Source organism: Canis lupus, chromosome 20 (genome assembly GCF_048164855.1).
Source record: "Canis lupus baileyi chromosome 20, mCanLup2.hap1, whole genome shotgun sequence".
Lineage (NCBI taxonomy): Eukaryota > Metazoa > Chordata > Mammalia > Carnivora > Canidae > Canis > Canis lupus.
In genome coordinates, this window is record NC_132857.1 from 50,188,311 (window position 1) to 50,209,776 (window position 21,466).

At 37.2% G+C, this 21,466-nt stretch overlaps 1 protein-coding gene across 2 annotated transcripts in view; it reads left to right on the forward strand.

Annotated features, from left to right (window-relative positions):
• KYNU (kynureninase) overlaps positions 1–21,466 on the forward strand; it is a 128,844-nt gene that overhangs the window by 44,691 nt on the left and 62,687 nt on the right. For both annotated transcript variants that reach the window (XM_072789064.1, XM_072789065.1), the window contains exons 4-6: positions 10,332–10,414; positions 19,344–19,405; positions 21,022–21,093. In XM_072789064.1, coding sequence (XP_072645165.1) covers positions 10,332–10,414; positions 19,344–19,405; positions 21,022–21,093 — 217 coding nt within the window. The remainder of the gene's footprint in view (positions 1–10,331; positions 10,415–19,343; positions 19,406–21,021; positions 21,094–21,466) is intronic.

The following is a 21,466-nucleotide window of genomic DNA, read 5'->3' on the forward strand; positions in this document are numbered from 1 at the left end:
GTCCTCTTCCCTCATCTCAGTTCACACGGTAATCAAAATATTAGTTCAAAAGTTGCATTGTACCCCACATGCCTATGCAGGGAGTTTTAGCATTAGATTTAGGGAAGAGTCAGAAAAGGGGTGCTATGCACCAATCTCTTTCACATGTTTTCTCAGTTATTTTTCACAGCCATCCTTTAAGGTACATATTGCCACCCCTTTACTTTTACTTTTACAGGCTTTATCAGCTTATAATACATGTAGTCTCATAACCAACGGTGACCTGGAATTGGCACAGAGCAGGCAATGAAAGCCAGTCATTAAATATTAAGGATTTTGTTGATGCCAAGAAATGGACCACAGGGAATATTCACATCATGAAAATCAACAAAAGCTAAAAATAGGCATCCTTTCCTTCTGTAACCCCAGTGCTCTCTTAGGGAGAAAAAAAAATCATTTTCCCCACACTCTTTTGAGTTCTTAACTGAGACCCCTGTGATAAAAAACAGATTAGCAAAAGAAAAAAAAATGCACAGGCTTATTAGCATGTATAGCTCTTATACACATGGGAGACACATCAGGGACAAAGGAATTCCCCACAATGACTTAGAATTCAGGCTTAAATCCTATCTTAATAAGGAGGGGGAGGAGGAAGTGGGCCACTTAGGGGAGAATAAATGATTTTTTGGAAAGAGGAAAGAGCCTTTAGAAGACCAAAGATAAGATAGATTGTGAAAAGCCCATCTGGGTGTGGTGTTGACTTGTAGTCTCCTCTCCTGTGACAAGACTCCATCTTCCCTGGTTGATGAAACTCTTGGGGAGGTGATTAATGTCAACTGAGTTCCTTTTGAAAGATCTGTCTTCAGGCAGATAGCAGAATTCAAAGGCAGCTTCTTGCTGCACTTGCTGGTTTTCATGGGTCTACAGCTCAACAGAATCAATATACGACGGGGACATATTTCAGGGTGACATGTTCTGCTACCCTTCACCTCTGAAAGCAGGTTTTCCAGTCCCTACTGCCTGCTTACTGAATTTCAGAGTGTAGACTCAAGCACAGTTTGCACTATACAAAAAATACATGGTCAGTCCTTTCCTCCATCTTTGGGGTAGTTTTTGGATTCCTAAAGAATTAAGAACAATCTGGTTCAGAGCTTCCTGCCACAAGTTTGCCACAGCACACTTAGTCACTCCCACCTTGATTCTTCGTTTCAGTTTCTTCCATATTTCAAATGTATTTGCCTTCCTCATTTAATGGAAACTTCTTGAGAGTTGAAGTTCTCTCACCTATTTTGTGTTTTGCCTTATGCTTACTGGGATATTTACTAGAATAATAAAATTGAGCTAGAATATGGTAGATGAAATTGCTAGAAAATAGGTCAAGATGTAATGTTGGCTTTGATGATTGCCAAGTTTATTTATCTATTAAAATGTCATCATGAGTATACTCAACGTTTTATACACTTCTATTTAGTTTACAGCTTGTAGTATTTAAAAACTGAATTTATAATCATTTTAATTTCTAGCCTCAAAAAAAAGCTACATTTTAGTAGCGATACTACTATGTGTTACAGGTATACAAGTGGACTGTTTAGTCTTGGAAGTTTAAAAAAATAGTTTTCAAAAAAAATAGAGTTTTCAAGTATTACTTTTGGTTTAAAGAAGCATGATTTTATATTAAGACACAGGAGGGGCTAGATAGGGAGAGAGAGAGGTAGGGGGCTATGAGATCAGCCTCACAGAAATTCCCAAAATGTGGAGGTGTAAGGAAACCATCAATAAGGGAACACTCCAGACCACCCTGCCCTAGGTGTCCCAGGGGGAGTCTTATTTATGACAGTCTCCTGTGGTCAACAGAAGAGAAGTAAGCTTATCACTAGTCCTTGATCAATGGTGCCACCAGTAGAGAAGTCAAAAAGATTTAAGTTCTCTGGTTAGCTTTCGATAAAGACCAACCCTAAAGGCCCTCATCAGTGGCAACCCTGTTGGGACTCTTTTTTTGTATCCCTGCCTCATCAACTTCTCTATCACTTTACTGGCTTTCCTGTGTGAGATTCATCTTTCTTGGTGAGACAAGAACCTGGCTCTCCCACTTCATTTTGGTCCTGAAACCCAAGATCACTCCCATGGAAGGCTGAGTAAAAGGGGACTCTCTTTCATTCTTTCTTTCTTTCTTTCTTTCTTTCTTTCTTTCTTTCTTTCTTCCTTCCTTCCTTCCTTCCTTCCTTCCTTCCTTCCTTCCTTCCTTCCTTCCTTCCTTCCTTCCTTCCTTCCTTCCTTCCTTCCTTCCTTCCTTCCTTCCTTCCTTCTTTCTTTCTTTCTTTCTTTCTTTCTTTCTTTCTTTCTTTCTTTCTATCATGTGAGAGGTCTCACCCTTGGATAACCTCTTCTTTTAACAAATAGAACAACCAGGCACCTCTTAGCCAGTTAAAGGCGATATTGTGGCCATCTGTCTCAGGAGACAGGTTTCTGGAAGAGGGTTTGGTCAATTGGCCTTCCCAAAAAGAAGGGAATGTTGGCCTAACCCTACCCAGATATATTGTCTGTTCATTGACTTTTTTTAAATGGCTTTCTCTCGACTCAGGGATTTACCTATAGTAGGGCCCTTCCAATCTCCGAGGACCAGTATGCCCTTTTAATCAGGGATTCATTTCAGGAAGAACGTTGCCCACATAAATATAAGACTTTTTCATTTGAAAGTGTCTTTTGTGAGAACTAGTTCAGGAGGAAAATCTTTTATTTTTGCTGCCTGGTAAGACATATGTTATTCTGTTAGGCACAATTTAGGCTTAATCACAGCCAGGAATTAAAACCCAAGTTATCGGAAAGCAGGGGTGGAGCTATTTCTTTATATGATAAGTTGGAGGGAGCCCAGCGTTTCCTGGACTATTTATTCCCTTTAGAATACTTGTGGCATTAAGGAGGGAATTAACAAACCCTCAGCCAATTCTTTGACTGGTGGCATTAGCACCTGGGACTTTAATGGGTCATATAGTTGTGGCTTTCTTGTTCCAACAACAAAAATACGAAATTATGATGAGTGGGTCTGCACCCCTCAACAGGGCCATGCTTGCATATGGGAGCTTAGGTATGTGGGCAGAAAAAAGCCCAGGGGTAAGGCAAGGAAGCATAATTGCAATTTGCTTATAATTGTTTGGACTGATCAGGGCTAGGAATGTGAGCGAATTTACAGGACCAAACGATGAGAGCTCAAATCAAGAGAGCTCTGAAGAATGAAGTCATTGGAAAGATTTCCTGCTTCTTTTAAGGTTCATCTGGGGAGTGCACAGCCTCTGAACCTGCCCTTTGGTTACCATTAGTGACATAGAGGTCTCCTACGTGCATAAAAGGATAGAGACCGGCCCTGGGGGGGGGGGGGTGGAGGTCACACCCCGCCCCCGGATTTTTTGGAAAATCCAAGAGACAAGGAGGGTCAGGGTGATGATGAGTAAGAGTGGCTACTCCCCCGGCCCAATCCCTCCTCAACCCAAGATGTTAGGCCACTCTTTCACCTTAGGAAGGGAAACCAGGAGGTGCCTTGATTCACAGGGGAGTGAGATGCAGGGACACCTGCATAGTCACCTCTCTGTAGTAGGTAAGGGGCAACTGACTCCTACCAGGATTGTGAAATGAGAAACAAACCATTCTCTGTGAGGACTCCTGGACTGGGTACCGCAAAATTGGATAATTTCCCCATGTAAAACTTTTCTGGTGTTTTCCATGCGTTAAAAATAGCGGGTTCATCAAGGCAAGGTAAAATAAGAATATGATCTTCATGGCAAAGCGAGGTCTCTTTTTCAGTTCCCTAAAACTCTTCCTTGGGATGCCTTTTAACCCTCTGGAAACAATTTGGATTACAAAATTTAGAAAAGGACTGATCTCCTGTGACACTGCATGGCTCGATGAGATTTACCAGTTAGATCTCTTCTGCAGGAAACAGGGCAGACAGAAGTACCTTATGTCCATCCAGGCTTTGGGGTCTCTAAATCAGGACCCAGACCTAGAGGCCTCTTACAGAATGTTTCCCCAAACGTGTCTAGCTGGTAAACTCCCTCCTGACAAACTGGATGATAATGAGGCCTCTTCTGAGTAAACCCAGGGCCCTGGAAGAAACACAGGCGTGCCTAGCAAGGGGGATGCTGATTTTCTCAACCTGTCTTTGTTCTTTGTAATGGACAAGGTGAGGGGTGAGGGCTTCTCCCTCATTCATTTCCCATGTTAATGGCTATAATTGGAGCCCAACTATGGTTAGTCTATATCAGAATGGGGACTTCAAGGAATATTCCCTAGCAGCTGTTGAAACTCCCTTAATTTCTAGAAAGTTCCCTGTCTTCTCTGAAGACTGCCTAATTCCACTTGGTGGAAAAACATGGTCTTTGCAGTGGATGAGTGTTAGAACCAGGAACGTTTTTCTCTGTTTGGCTGCATTTTGCCTCTTCTATCCCCCCCTCTGCTCCTCCTGCTTCTACGCCACCGCCACCTCGGGTGCAGTCTCCATACACCAGTCACTTCAGATTTCCCCACCAGTGTGTCAGGTAAAAATTGACAATGGGGAACAAACTGATTGACTTCTAAAAGTGGACCCAAGTGGAACATAATTCGATATTTAAACTAAGTTAAGTTTGGTGGTTTAATGTCTTTAAAGTTATCAGCGTTAAATATGAAACTTTAATTCTATCGAGGTTTGCTAAAGATCAAATAAGCTCGGGTGATCTCCACTGTAATTTGTTAGCAAAAAGATGTTTTAAAATGATGATTGTCTCGAAGTTCTCATGAGTAATTGTTAAGATAGCTTTCAAAGTCTTCATTAAACTGAAACTTTAAAGTCTTGCTTGGATGGTAAGTAGGATTCAATTCATTGGACATCTAGGTCTTTTCCAAATAGGTTAAAGTGCTACAGCATTGATTACTGGATTTAGGTTTGTGCTTTTTGAGTTATTGCAGAGAAACTAAATCTGTTGTTTAACATGTTCTGTACTTAACTGACTCATAAATTTGCCATCTGAAGAATTCTGGTGTGACAATTCACAACTGATTACTACTTAGTCTTCCTGGGAGACTAAGGTTTCTAAGAGTTGAAGTTCTGCTAAATGTAATTAAGACTGATAAAATAAGGGAAGCAACATATATGCAAGAAAAATCCAAGGAATGAAAATACATTTTTGTTGAAGGCAAAAAATAATAATTTTGCCCTAAACAAGACTGGTTGTTTGGAGAGATAGCTTGGATCAGCAGCAGCTTAATGTAAAGGAAAGCTGTGAAGCAGGAGAGCCAGGTTCTTGTCTCATGGAGTCAAAGAATGAATCTTGTGGACGAAATAGAGTGAATAAAACGACGGCGTTTTATTAAGTGAGAATACAGAAAAGTCTCTCAGGAGCGTGAGGGTCCTAATAGGGTTGCCAATGTGGGCCTCCACCAACAGTCTTATTTAGAACTGACCAGGGAGCTTGTGGCCTTATCATTCTTGTGATGTCTTAATGTTATCGCCAGTCCTTACTCAAATCTTTAATGGCTTACTTCTTTTTAGGGTCTGGTTATTCTTTGTTGGTCACAGATGGCTGTCATCAAAAGGACACCTTCCCCGCCTACACCTAGGGCAGTGGGGTGTGGTCTGGTTTGTTCTCTTATCTCTGGTTTCCTTACACCTCAGTATTTTGGGGATTTCTGTGAGCGTGATCCCATAGCCCCATATCTATTTCTCTCCTAGCCCCATTTGTCCCTTACTCAGCTGCAGAAGGTTTGTGGTAGGGAAATCTTTGGAAAGGAATTTTACATGTGGTCAGAATGGACTAAGTTTAAATTAAGGGATTTTCAAAGTACATGGATATAAGATTGGAATTATGCTTTTCTTTCTATTCAAAAGACAAGTTGTTTTGGATTGTTGGTCTGCTCTTGATAAGAAAATGTAAACAAAGGCACTTTCTCTGTTGTCTGCCCAGAGAACTAGTTTTTATGTTTTGTCTTTATCAGGTCTTTGATCACGTAGTTAAAACTTCTCAGTGTTAAAGGAGCTAAATTTTGCCAACAACTACGTAAGCCTATCTTTTTGCCTTTGGAATCTCTTATTGTCACTTTGGTTAAATAGGTTAAGTTTTGTAAAGATCTGTAATTCTATCTAGGCAAGTGTTTAAAACTTTCTAAGGTTTTAACAAACTTCTCAAGATTTAAATTGTAAATGACTCATTAGGTCTTTTTATTTGATATGTTAAGTTACTCTGGAGGCACTGTTAAATGATAACTTACATTTTTGTAAATGCTCTAACTATTCTAGATGATATGCAATTCCTGAAGTTTCAATATGTTTTAATACAATGTCATCACTTGATATTTTGATCATTGAAGTGTTACGTGCCACAGAAATAACCTGATTTCCTTGTCAGCTATATTGTAAATTGTCATCTCATCTGGTCATTAACAGAAATGTCCATTTCTGAGTTTTTTGTCACTTATAATTGTTCTTATTGTCTTGCAAAATGAGTTTCATCTTCAAGGAGGTTCATAAAAAGGACTTTAGGACAAATACACATTTTTGAGATCTTTAAGATCAAAACTGAAATGGGTAAGAACTTCCTAAACTCAAGTTGCAGTCAAATTAAACCAGCATAGCACTGTGGGATTAATTGAACTAAAAAGACTCATTTTATAGTTTTGTGACTCTCGTTTGAAACTCTGCTGGTTCTCTAATGTTTGCTCTCTCAGATTCAGGAAACTTTCTCTTAAGGTATCCGTGACTTACAGAGATGTGATAAAGTATTCATTTGTGAACAAACTGAGCATTTAACTTTTCTCTCTACCTGACCCTCTGAATTTCAAAAGGTCTTAGTAAGTGTTCTTCCTTCCATGGCAATCATAGTCATTTGCATAAGCTCAATAAGAATCTATTTTCCTGGGCACTTGAGTGGCTCAGTTGGTTAAGCATCTGCCTTCACCTCTGGTCATGATCCCGGGACCCTGGGATCCAGTCCCATGTCGGGCTCCTTGCTCAGCCCTCTCCTTCGCCTGCAGTTCCCTCTGCTTGTGCTCCCTCCCTCGCTTTAGTGAGAAGGCTTCTCTCGCTAAAAAATAAATAAAATCTAAAAGAAAGAATCTGTTCTCCTTGAAACAAGACACCATTGGAAACATTGGTTATTTTACCAAGACTTTGACTATAATGTCATATGTGAGAGACATGCATAGACTCAGATATGAGCAGAGTTAACGAAGGTTAACTTTATGAAACTTGGAGCCATAAAGCCCCTTGGAAATGGTGGTCTGATACCTTGCTTACAGAGTTCCCAGCAGCTTACTAGATGAGTAAAGAATGTCACTTCCTGGCAAGTGCAGGAACCTCAAGGTATATTACGGACTTCATCAAGAGAAATCTGCCCACATCTACAGGTATTACAGGCTCATCTGATGGCAAGTACTTGGCTTGGTGTGGAGAGGCTACTAAAAGTTCAACCTAGAGATTCTTTATAAAAAGTTCCAGCAAAGCAGATTTTAAAAGGTCTATATGATAATCATTATTCTTGCTGAGCTTATGTAAATAATTAGGCCACGTTTGTCAAAATTGGATTGTTTTTGCAAACAAATTAGTCTTGAGTTGGCTATTTGGATTTAAAATACAGGTGATTTGAGGGCAGCCTGGGTGGCTCAGTGGTTTGGCACTGCCTTCAGTCCAGGGCCTGATCCTGGAGACCCGGGATCGAGTCCCATGTCAGGCCCCCTTCAAGGAGCCTGCTTTTTCCTCTGCCTGTGTCTCTGTGTCTCTCTCTGTGTCTCTCATGAATAAATAAATATTTATTTATTTATTTGTTCAATCTTAAAAAAATAAAATGAAATACACATGATTTGGGACGCCTGGGTGGCTCAGCAGTTGAGCGTCTGCCTTTGGCTCAGGGCGTGACCCTGGATTCCCTCATCGGGCTCCTTGAATGGAGCCTGCTTCTCCCTCTACCTATGTCTCTGCCTCTCTGTGTCTCATGAATAAATAAATAAAATCTTAAAAAAAATAAAATATGGGTGATTTTAGGAAGAAAAATTGTCTCAATAACACACCTTTGCAGATGTTTAATTCTAGTTCTGATTGTCTTTAAATGTTGTTTGCCTAAGCTAGACCTGAGATCAACTTCAGAGAAATTGCCACAATAGCTCATGTGTAAACAAACAACTAGAAAATGGGATTAATTCCTCAACTAGCACCTTGACCAATTCTGCATGGCTGGATGACAAAATTGTTCCTTTAAAGCCACAGCATACCCCACTGTATGGGGTTGACTATGGACTTAAGGAGAATGGATGGCCACACTTCTTTATAATTGAATGGGATGATGCACTTAGGGATGCCTTTATCTCTTGAGACAAGTTTTCTCCCACTTGTGAGTGATTCCTTATATTTAGGATATTGTTAAGGCTGGACCTCAAACAAAGAAGGCTTCTTTAAGATTTTATTTATTTATTCATGAGAGAGAGAGAGAGAGAGAGAGAGAGAGAGGCAGAGACACAGGCAGAGGGAGAAGCAGGCTCCATGCTAGGAGCCCTATGTGGGACTTGATCCCGGGACCCCGGGGTCACCCTTTGAGCCAAAGGCAGATGCTCAACTACTGAACCATCCAGGCATCCCACAAAGAGGGCTTCTTGATGGTTTTATCTCTTAGTCATATTGATACGGGAGAGCTTGGTCCTTGTCTCACAGAGTCGAAGAATGAATCTCCCGGACACAGGAGAGTAAGTAAAGGGATAGAAGTTTATTAAATAAATATACAGAGAAAGCTCTCAGGAGTGAGAGGGGTCCTGACAGGGTTGCTACTGAGGGCTTGTAGTGTTGGTCTTTTATTGAGAACCTAATCAGGGAACCCAAATCCTTTTAACATTATCTATTGATACCACCATTGAGTAAGGACTATTGATAACATCTTTAATGGCTCACTTCTTTGGGGTCTGATTATTCTTTGTTGGTCACAGATTACTGTCATAAAAAAGACGCCCTCCCTGCCCACACCTAGGGCAGGGTGGTCTGGCTTGTTCCTTTATCTCTAGTTTCCTTATACCTCAGCATTTTGGGGATTTCTGTGAGTCTGATTCTGTGGTCCCCTATTCTAGCCCTGACTAATCCAGTTTGTCCCAAATTCAATATTTATTCTAGAAGCCACCTCCACTGAGGTAAAATTGCAAACAAAGGCTTTAGCCAAGCATACAACAGACCTCCTGGTAAAAAAGGGCCTCACTATGGGACATCCAAGACTTATGATAGGACTGCAACATAAAATAAGCTAAACGGTATGGTTGCTGAGCAGGACTCTAAATGAGACTTCCCAGGCACTAGATACATTCAACCAAGAATTAAGTGAAGTCAGAGAAGGACATCTCACGAACTGTACCACTATTGACTATTATTGCTATTCCATTTAGGGTGTGAGGAGTTTCCTCACACGTGCTGTTTTAACGTTACAGTTAACTCCCACAAGGTGTCCCAATTAATAGGGGACATTTTTGATCAAATAGGATCCGGATATCCACTGATCTATTTGACAGAATTGGTCATTGGGGATCTTATCTAAGGGATATGTTCATAATTTTCGGCCTAATACTTGTTTTATATTTATCCTTTTGCATGTGCTGATGCATGCACCATTTGCTGTTCATCATGACCCCCGGAGGGATATCGTGCGGCCTTGGACTGACCTCTGGATAGATTCTAACTGCCACAAAGCCCACTGACCCATTTTAGCAGGAAGCTGCCAGACAGATTATCATACCATTCCCTAAGGGCAGTTAGGGTTACTATTCCACGGGGAGGAATGAGTAAGGGACAGGCACAGGTAGGAAGGAGAAAGGGCTATGTGATCAGGCTCACAGAAATCCCCCAAATGCAGAAGTGTAAGGAAGCCAGAGATAAGGAAACACTCTAGATGGGCCCTAGGTGTCCAAGGGGGAAATTTTATTTATGACAGTCTCCTCTGGTCAACAGAAAATAACCAAACCCTAAAAACAAGTAAGGTATTAAAGATGTTATCACTAGTCCTTGATCAATGGTGCTGCCAATAGAGAAGTCAAAAAGATTTAAGTTTCTTCCAAAAGACCAACCCCCAAAGCCCTCAGTGGTAACCCCGTTGGGACCCTTCTCACTCCTGAGGGCTTTTTCTGTATCCCTGCTTCATAAATTTCTCTCACTTTAAACTCACTCTTCTTTGTCCTCAAGATTCATCCTTTGACTCTGTGAGATAAGAACCTAGCTCTCTCACTTCAATGAAATTACTAAAATATTACAAAACTCATTTAAAAATGTCCAGTTGCTAATGCTGATACATGAAAATTTACACACACACAGATACACACACAAACCTAATAGTGTTTATGTCCCTTTTCAATTTCAGGGGAGTCTATGGTCATGAAGTAGGAAAACGTCCTTGGATTACAGGAGATGAGACTATTTTAGGCCTAATGAATGACATTGTAGGTAAGTACAAAATGGATTTTTCCCAAAAGAATCATGAAGGCATTATCATTTAGATATAAAAGTAGATTATAAAGTCTAAAGTCTTATTGAAGAACATCCTGGTTTTCTATTTTAACCCATAACAGTGAAGAGTGAGCATACCATTAATTGAGACTTGAAGGCTATAGAGAGCATAATTGGGTATTTGGTACAAAAATAAAATAAATAATATTTAATAAAATAATAAAATAAATAAATAAAATATATAATATTTAATTATGTTTCCATGTATGTTTTAAGACTAATATTTACTCCCCATTAAAAAGCACATGCATTGAATTTATTTATAATTAAGCTAATTTCATAAAAATCTACCTAAATGAATGAATGAATGAATGAATGAATGAATGAATTTTCTAACACTTCATTATATGATAAAATAAACATTAACCTTTACATGCTAAAAGCCTAAAACACCAATCAGGTTTTGGCTCATTTCAATTTAATCCACTGTGACTAATTTAAAATTAAGCCAAGAATTGTTGGAAATAATATGGTTGTTTTATAATGTGTTTCCTAAAGTGAGTTATGTACTCTGGGTAGTACTCAAGATAGTTGTAGATGGCAAATGTGTTAACATTTTGAAAAAAATATTTAATCGGGTTGAATGTTGAGCATTCCTTGAAATCTTTAATGATATTTAGGGAATTGAAAAATAAAAATAATGATATTTAAGCAACTGGAGTGGTGTTACTTGGAAATATTTAGAGGATTTAGGGAGATCCCAAGTTTAATAATGCCTTTTCAAATCTCATCCCTTTATAGGCAAGTCTAAAAATATCTTTATTGCTTCGTCCCAATTGCGTCTTTGTCAGTGATCAGAAGACAAAAATCAGTATGAGCTGGGAGAAAGTGGAATTACAGTGAGGACAGTAGGACTTACATCCAGAAAGAATTATACCAATTAACAAACTTAAAAACCTGAGGACTACCTTGTTTATTCAGAAATGATTATTGAACCTCTGCTGTGTATCTGTCAAGACTTGTGGTGAGGAAGTAAAATATTGAGTAAAAATCTTCACCATCTGTATCCCATGGGGTATCCTTAAGGGACTCCCATTACAGGAGGATACCAAAAAAAAATTATATTAATATAGACACATAACCATATAACACAAAGAAATACAAAACCAACCAACCGACCTTTGGGATTAGTGCTTCAAAGGGGAAGTGATTTCAAGTTAATGATGGAGGCCAGAACACAAGCATTTAAGTATTCTTTTTTTCTGAATTCTCACTAAACAACACTTAGTGGAATTTAAAAAATAAAAATTAAAAAAAAAAAACGTGAATCTCAAAGAAGAAATAGAATAGTGAAAGAGATGATAGCAATATTTTGGGAATTGACTAGCAAGTGGACAAGTGGTAACTGTCTTTGTTAAAAATAATAATAATAAAATCTTTTTAAAAAGCACAAACCAAATCTTAATCTCCCAATGGCAAAAAATGGAAAGCCACCTGCTTTACACCATGTATCCTTCAAAAATTTGGGAATTACAATAAGCGTCTCTACAAGTGGGAGTAAAATAGGAATAAAAAGAGATGTGTTGAAAGTCTGTTTAAAATTCAGTTAGGGGGCACCTGGGTGGCTCAGTTGGTTGAGCACCCACCTTTTGCTCAGGTCAGAATCTTGAAGTCTCAGGACTGAGCCCTGCTTTGGGCTCCCTTCTCAGAGGGGAGTTTGCTTCTCCCTTTCCCTCTACTCCTCCCCTCATTCATGCTGTCTCTCTCTTACTCTCTCTTGCTCAAATGAAGAAATAAAATATTTTAAAAAGATAATAAATGAATAAAATAAAAATTAGTTAGAATGCCAGGTCCCTTTGCCCATTCCATGCTGCCAGGTGAATCCTTCTCCCCAGACAACCTGGTGAGTCTCTGGAGAAGGGAGAAGAAGGCTCTCAAGGGAGGATATGAAAACTATATTAGTCTGCTTAGGCTGTCATAACAGAATACCACAGTCTGGGTGACTTCAACAATGGATGTTTTCTCACAGTTCTGGATGGAGGCCAGAAGTCCAAGATCCAAGTGTTGTTTTCTGGATGGACTCTCTTCCTGGGTTGAGTGTCCACCTGGCCTTTTCTCTGTGCATACTCAGAGTCAAAGAGAACTCTGATGTCTCTCTTCTTAGAAGGACATTAGTCCTATTAGATAAAGACCTCACCTTATGATTTCATTTAACCTTTATTACCTTCTATAGACTCTCTCCAAATATAGTCACATTGGGAGTTAGGACAACCAGGACACACTTTAGTCTATAATATATTTCTTAGGGAGAACAAAAGAATTAAATAAGTGTTTATCTACTCTGTTCTAACTTATGCAGGAAACTATAAAAGTCTTCTCTCTGATATTTGGATAACCTAAAGTATGAGTTTTCCCAGTACAATGGCTCAGCAGGGTCACTTTGCAACAAGCCTCATGACGTGCACAGTGAAAAACACTCATGTGTGATACAACCCAAATTACTAGACTTTTAAGGAAAATTTATTTTTAGTTTACGAACTGTATGGATGTGTTACCTATTCAGAAAGAATAGAAAGGAAAAGAAGAATAGAAAGAAGAAAATAGAAGGATTGGAAGCAAAAGCAAGTTCCACTTCTTGCTAGCTAATACTGAGTAATCATTATACCATATAAGTTTGTTTTATGAGGTTATATTACAGGATCAGAATATTGACTTCTCATTTAAAATAACAGATTTAAGTACATACTGAAAGTGATCCCTTCTGTTTCAAACACAGAGAGATAATAGGAAAAACATTAGATTAACAAACATATAGGAACACTAAAGATAACAAAATAATAATAATAAAATAATACAAAAATCTCTACAGACCAGAAATAGCACCATTGCTAAAGAGAGGAGCAAGCACTTGGCAGCCTGGAAGCACATTTTTTGCAGGGCAGCACGTGAAGCCAGGCTGAATGTGCAGGTCTGAATCCAGACCCTCCCAAGGAGCTCCAGGGTGAATCTGCACAACTCTGAATGCCTGAGGCTGGGACCCAGGCCCAGAATATTGGACAGCCAGGGCCGATAAAGACAAAAACCTACCATCTCCCACCAGCCCAGTCAGGCTCTTGGGAACATGGAGCACTTGATCAGGTGTCAGCATTACCTAAGCAGTGTGCGTTCTGTTGGAGGAAGCTACCAGCTGAAGCATCCTCAGTTGTATTTAAAAGTGTGTTAAATAGCTGTTTGATAATGCTTCCATTTGTGTTCATTTTTAGGAGCCAATTATATTCATTCAAATGTCTAACATATAAGTCAAAAACCTGAAGACATCCTGGATTAATTTGACCTGAGCATGTATGTTTTCCTTAGCTGTGGGTTGTTCTTTTCTTTACTAGGTTTGCTTTCAGAACATAAACTGCATTCTAATCCTGTTATTTTGTGCTTAATATTTATCATCCTCTAAAAGAGGAGTTAGGATGTTTATATACAGGCCAGGGAAGTGGGAAGGTGATATTATTTTGTGAGATATATTTATGAAGCCAATAAACCCTGCAAAAATATTTCCTTTGACCATTTAAAAGTTTATAGCTCTATCACAACTTATTAAATATGCAAGTATTTTGTTTGCCTGGCAAATACATCACAACAATTACTGAAATTTCAAATGAGACATCTCTCATTATAACTACTAAGGAAAATGAAAAAAAGAAAAACCTACTAGTCAGATTTATTTAGAGAAGTAAAAGGAATGAATTTAGTAAAAAAATAAAAATATATATATATATTTATCTACTCTAGCTTTTGGGATTTTTCTGTGTCTTTGAAATACCATACAAAGTTATCACACATGGAGTGGGTAAACTTCATTGTTTTTTGTGGGTTTGTACTGAATACTGTATTAATGAAATTACAAACTTTTGATCCTGATGATATGGGATATAAAAGATAACAATTACTCATTGAAATGAGTACAGTCACTTGTGGAAATGAAGCCCAAGAAACAATATACATTTTGTTTATTATATATATCATAAGTAACAATATGCATATGTAATAAATAATTTATTTAAGGTAGGTAGATGATAGTCTTTCCAGAATCTCAAGCCATTTATGATAAATACATTGTAATATTTCATTTGAAATATTGTCAGTGAATGAAGGGGATTTTTAGTTTGTGATTTTATTAAATGCCTGTTTTGTTCTTTATAATTCATATTTTATCAGGAGAAATATTTCTGCTATTTTTTGTTGACAAAGGATGTGAATTGACAGCGTCTACAAAAGTGTATCAGAAACTATTTTAAAAACTTGGTACTCTTTAAGAAAAATTCCAGTAACTATTATCCTCCAAATTTCTTCATTTTTAAAAATTGTGTATATTAGAGAAATTAGGTTCTTAGGTCAAGTTAAAAAATGAATAATATTTCTGTTTGTTTTATTAGGAATAGATTATTTTAGAAAGTGTTTTTACATATATTTGTGTTTATGTTTGTTTGTGTGTATGTTTGTTGCAAATCCCACGCAGGTTCCCTTTTTACCTGGGTCCCTAGGAAATTCTGAGGAAATTTGATTGAATTGGAAGTAGCAAAAACTTGTAACAGTTTTTATTTGTTTCCCATCTGTATACATTGTACCCTATTGTTATTTTTTATCATTCTTCCTCACTTTGTAACCCAAGAAACCTTAAATCTTCCTTGGAAGTAGATGCTGCATAGATCATGAAATAATTAAAATAATTACGTGGTAAGTACAGTAAAAAGCAACAGAAGTCAAATTTATTTTTGCTACTTGCAAGCTACCTACTGTGTCATAAACAGACACATGTATATTTGGGGAAATGATTGAATCTTCCAGGTTCTTAAAACCACAGCCTTTATTTCCCCCATAAAATTTCCCAAAAAAAGAAGTAACAGAAGGATAATAAAAATTATTTTGTGTACAAATTGATAGAGTGGTTAGGAGGAGGAGGAGGAGACAATGAGCAACTGTATTTTTTCATAGACACTGAAAAGAATTTCAATTTCAGATGAGAAGAAAAACTGTTAATAAAACATTTTATATAGAGCCAACAATTCTGCAAAATGTGGAATAACTTTCTCTGATAATTAATGTCATTATCAAGATGCTAGAAATAGAATTGCTGAAGAATATTATTAGTATTATTATTAAGCCTACTTCTCCCTGGGTATGTAAAAATCGCATAGGGCTGGATACATGCATTTCAGCTTATAAAATGTTGTAATGTGGACATAAATTTGCTTTATGAAACTTGTGGTTGGCCCTCCAAGAAGTAATAATCCCTAGAAGCTGTCTCCAGTTAGGAATCCTCAAGCATGCACTAGCCACCTCTGGAGGCCATAGGAATGTACTACTTGAGAGACAGAGTGAAAAGTTCTCAGACTTAGCCTGACTGCAAATCTACAGTAACATTTGCATCTGCTTAATTAATTATACAGAACATGGATGGCAGTTAGGAGATCCATCACAAATCCTCTTATTAAACACTCAGCAGCTTGGGGCCCTGTCATCTTCTCTTGGCAAAATATTTGAAATTAAATTAAAATCAGAAAGATGCAGAGGAATGTTGGTAATGAACATGGGCTTCCTATATTTGATTTACAGGGAGTGGATAATGTAGACAGTTTCCCAATGTAATCTGTAACAAAGATTTTAATCTCCTTCTTCTTCTTCTTCTTCTTCTTCTTCTTCTTCTTCTTCTTCTTCTTCTTCTTCTTCTTCTTTCTTCTTCTTCCTCTTCTTCTTCTTCTTCTTCTTCTTCTTCTTCTTCTTCTTCTTCTTCTTCTTCTTCTTTTTTCTAAGAGAAGGTTAAGATTTTGTCTTAATTCCTATCTATGAGACTTTAGGTGAGTTAGTTCATCTCTTTGGATGTTAGTTTCCTCATTGATAAATATGGACAATTAAAGTAAAATTTTATTGCTTACTGTGAAGAATATGTGAAAAAATGCAAGTCACACATTTAGAAGTACTAGAACATAATAAGGACTCAATAAATGTTAACTTGCCAGGCATTGAGGTAAGAAAGCAGTGCTTGCATTTAACTAGGTTACATCTACTGGTAAAGCAAAAAATTATGTTCAGTAAATAAAATAAAACAAGCAGGAATGCACACACTCTTCTTCAGATGAGAACCCTGGCTCATACTCATCTTGGATGAAGTGATTCAAATCTTGACATTTATTGCAGTGAGTTGTAGATGATCTTCAAAAGTAAAGATTCTTTCAAATCCTGATAAACTTTCAGGAAGTTTTTTTTTTTTTTTTTTAAGATTTTATTTATTTGAGAGCGAGAGAGAGAGAGAGAGAGAGGCACAGACATAGGCAGAGGGAGAAGCAGGTTCCATGCAGGGAGCCCAACGTGGGACTCGATCCCAGGTCTCCAGGGTCAGACCCTGGGCTGAAGGCAGCACTAAACCACTGAGCCACCCAGGCTGCCTGCTTTCAGGAAGTTTTTAAAAACTTTTGCCTGCATACTTGTAGTTCTTGATGTTTCAACAGTAATTAAAAAAAAAAAAAGAAAAAAGAAAAACAAATAAAAAACTCTTAGAAGAAAAAAAAAAACAAAGGAAAGCAACTCGAAAGAATTTCAGTTTACTTAATTATTTTTTAAATTTTCTTATGGAATGCTGATGATATAGAAATATCTTAGAAGAACAGGTATTGGTTTCAGAAATGCAATTTGAACCAAAAGAGATAGGTCAGATGAGTATATTTTTCTTTAAAAATATGCTAAAAATCAGACTGATTTGTGGTGCTTTAGTGTTAGGAACCCTTGATTCTTTAGTGCCTGAAGTAGTTATAGATGAAATAAACAATTCTGTTAATGTTCTGAAACTTTAATATTTACATCATTCTCAGATATACCTGTGTACACATGAACACACATTAAATAGACTGACCGTCTCCTTCAGAAAGTTCAGTAGCAGGTGAGGAAAGCATTTCATGATGTGCTTGGTTGAATTTGGAGTGTTCTAAGATGAGATAATTTTTGTGCATGGTGGCAGATAAATTATTCAAGTCAGTGAAGGGTTATTTACCAAGAATTGATCCAAGTGTGAATATGCTACTGAAGGTGAGAAAGTAGGTAGCACAGGGTCAAGTGCATGTCTACATTAATTGAGCCTAACATAACTGGTTCATTGCCTTCTATGTAAGAAAAATTTTAGGTGATCCAAAATGAACACTATATTGTTCGGAGAACTAAAATTCTCAAGGAATCTACAATTATTTTAATCAGAATACAATTGCTAAGCTAAAATAAGAAGTCTAACCTTCATTAGAAAGTCTCCTTCCCTTCCGGCCTTACCAATTTCTTTGCTTTTTGTTCTGTGGCAACAAACGTATGAATTCTTTTTTCTTCTCATTACGTTCTTTCAAATGCCTCTCTATGAATTCTGCTCTCTTTATGAAATTACTTTCCTTCCTTTTCTCCTTTCACTTTCCCTCCTAAAATATTTTTGGAAATACGTGGTTCTCAGAAAAGATGCATGTAAATAGCTAACAGGGAGTTAAGCATAGTATTAGATTAGATATCTCAGATAATATTTTGTTTTAGAAATAACAGTAAAAATTCATAGCATAATGCAAAGAAACAAATATAGAAAACTGGCAGTATTTCTTTTACATATTTCCAGAAGATTTTCATATTGTCGGAGAAGACATATGCCACTGTATGCAACATAAGGTTATCATATTCATATCTATCTCGTAAGTCTTTGACAAATTTTTTTGGTGCTCGAAATGTAGAATGACATTGGTCTCACTGTCCCGTGACTTCAGACACTGTCCACCTTACAAAGACCAGAGATACATCCTCTAACCAACTGTTTACCAACATTGCACATCAAATGGAGAAATCCATCTGTTAAATGCAACACGATGTTTTTCTCGACTAGATGACTGTGATGAAATATAAAATCCTAAATTACACACTTATCTCTAGTGGCCTCCCCTCGAGTGAACTTATCCTGAAATCTATCTGTAAATTAGTTATTTTACTTGCTGTCTCTTGTAACATGGAACTATAACAGAAGCACCTCTTTGGATATGAAATATAGGATTTGTATTATACATTTTCTCTTAACACTTCATACAGCTTTACAAACAAAGGCCCAAAACCCATTTTGATCAGTGATAGTTAGGAGATTTTCCTATTATACAGGCCTAATTGCTTTTAAGAGGCATTGTAAGAACTAAAAATATGAAAGTATTATTGTTGTTATTATACTCTGGGTTCTTAAGTACCCAATGTATGCTTTGTCTCGGTCTATTTCTAAGTGCTCAAGCCCTCATTACTAAGAATTAGATCAGATTATGACTGTGTAGTGGATATCTTAATTTTGCATGTGTTCTCCATCAGATAATACCTATCTGTATTAATTATCTTGTATCTCAGTGTGTGTGAATAAATCCCAGAGCTATTTAGGTTTTTGTGTTTGGCTTTCCAGCTCTTTTGTCTTATAAACTATTATATATCTCACTGTAATAACAGTGAAGTATGTTTGGCAAACTAGCTCTCTTTTGTTAAAAGTACGTTTTAATTGGACGTTAGAAACAACCAGTTTTAAAAATGTGATGGTCCTGTTTACCACAAAAATGTACTCTGTGGGAATTCGGCAAACTATCTGATAATAGGATAAATAATTTTTAGTTTACAGGAAAAAGCAAATGCTTCATTATTTTGTAGCTGTTATTTACTATATCAAAAAGCAAGTATAATTTTAGCTATGTGCATCTGAGTCCAGGTATCGCTGATAAAATGAGTCAAGTGGGAAAACTTCCATTTCTTTGTGATGACACATCAAATATGTCCTTATCTCTAAAAGCATTAGGGATGAAGGAACGAAGCCTCCCTACTCTGTTTTTCCAAGTAACTTCAGCCCTAATAGAAAAACCTAAATTATGATATGTTTACTTCGCAGGAGCCAATGAGAAAGAAATAGCCCTAATGAATGGTTTGACTGTTAATTTACATCTTCTACTGGTAAGTATCCTTTCCCACCAATGTTTAGTGTACACTCATTTGTAGAATCTGACATTTTTCTATCTTTAATTCATGAGCATCTGGTGGTTTACTTATTTAAAAATATGTTGTGAGGTTATTTTCATTTTTACCAGGAAATGCTGGACTATGATAGAAAGGCTTCTTCATAATCATGGGAGAGTTGACTCTTGCAAAGAGCTTTAGAATAATGAACAGTTCTTATCTCAGAACATAAGGAATAAAAGTCTCAGTGGGTTAAAAGCAAAACTGCTTGCAAGCATACAAAACAATGATGTACAAATGCTAGCAAACACTGAGCTTTTCAGAAAGATAATTTTCCAGTATGCTGGACGTTAGCAGGGTGGGATTATGGATCAGTTATGCTTTTACAGACTAATTTTTGGGGAGTAGGTTAAAAACGAATTAGAACATAGAACTAAATTAGAGAAAAGGCATCTAAGTATCTTAAATGAGTTACTATATTTAAAGTACTTCCTACTTCCTGTGTGTGTGTGTGTGTGTGTATATATATATATATATATATATTATATACCTTAAAATGTCAAATATATTCTTGATTTGGAATATGGTGTCTGTGGTAATTGCTTGATGCTTTGAAAAAGTTTTATTTCATTTTTAAGTGAGTTTTTAGAAACATGTCTACATGACCAAAGCACATAATGAATATACCGATATTTTATGTTAAGAAAAATGAAAAGACTGTTAAATACCCCTAAAGGAACATGTTCACAGAGTATATTGAACATGATGGTAAATAGCATAGTTTTAAGTTCAGACACTTCAGGGTTTGATTTCTGGCTAAGTTACTTAATGTCTAACTTCGGACAAGGTTTCGGTGATGTCTAAATCTTCATTTTCTCCCTTGTGAAAGTGAGGACAAGCATACCTACCTGCTAGGTATGTACAAGGGTGGAATATAATAATGTGCGAAAATTACTTTAGCACCCTGAGCAGTGATCAACACTGAGTCCACAGTAGCCATCCTTTCTTTGTTGCTATTGTCAGTCAAGGTGTATTCACCAGGTAAAGGGTGGGGGGGTCAGAGGCAGGGAGAGGGCTCCCCTGAACAAATGAACTGCTTCTCCCTGGTGCTTCTAGAAATGTCAAATGTTTCATTTTAGGGCTGGGGCACTTCCAGGTGGACCCAAAATAAAATCACACAGAGTAATGAGACAGTGGCAATACGATGTACTAGAAACCAAATCGGCAGCCTAAGATAAATCAATATAAATAAGATTCATATAGAACATATTTCAGTCTTATAATAGAGCAATTACCATTAAAGTCATTGGGGAGATAATTTTTCAATTAAAATTTAAGGGAAGTTTGAGAATTTGTTTTTATCTCATTCTATGTTGTCTTCCAAATTTGCTTTGCCATTGATAAATGTAAGGAGCCAATACCTTCTTCTATTTTATAGTTCATTAGAAATAAGGCTAATTAATTAGAAAAGGAAACCTTGACAGACATCTAGATGTGTAATTAAGTCATGCCTTTAAAATGCTGGAGATTATAAAATGAGAGTATGATATAAAATGAACAAACGTTTTAAATTGCGCATTAATGCTTTTCTCAATAAATCCATTTCATTGCAGTTATCCTTTTTTAAGCCTACACCAGAAAGGTATAAAATTCTTCTGGAAGCCAAAGCCTTCCCTTCAGATCATGTAAGGATGCTTCAAATTATATTTCTACTGGAGGGTATTATGCTGAGTGAAGTAAGTCAGTCGGAGAAGGACAAACATTATATGTTCTCATTCATTTGGGAAATATAAATAATAGTGAAAGGGAATATAAGGGAAGGGAGAAGAAATGTGTGGGAAATATCAGAAAGGGAGACAGAACGTAAAAACTGCTAACTCTGGGAAACGAACTAGGGGTGGTAGAAGGGGAGGAGGGCGGGGGGTGGGAGTGAATGGGTGACGGGCACTGGGGGTTATTCTGTATGTTAGTAAATTGAACACCAATAAAAAATTTAAAAAAAAACAAATTATATTTCTATTTTTTCGACTCTTCCTAGAGGAGTGTACCATTTACTGT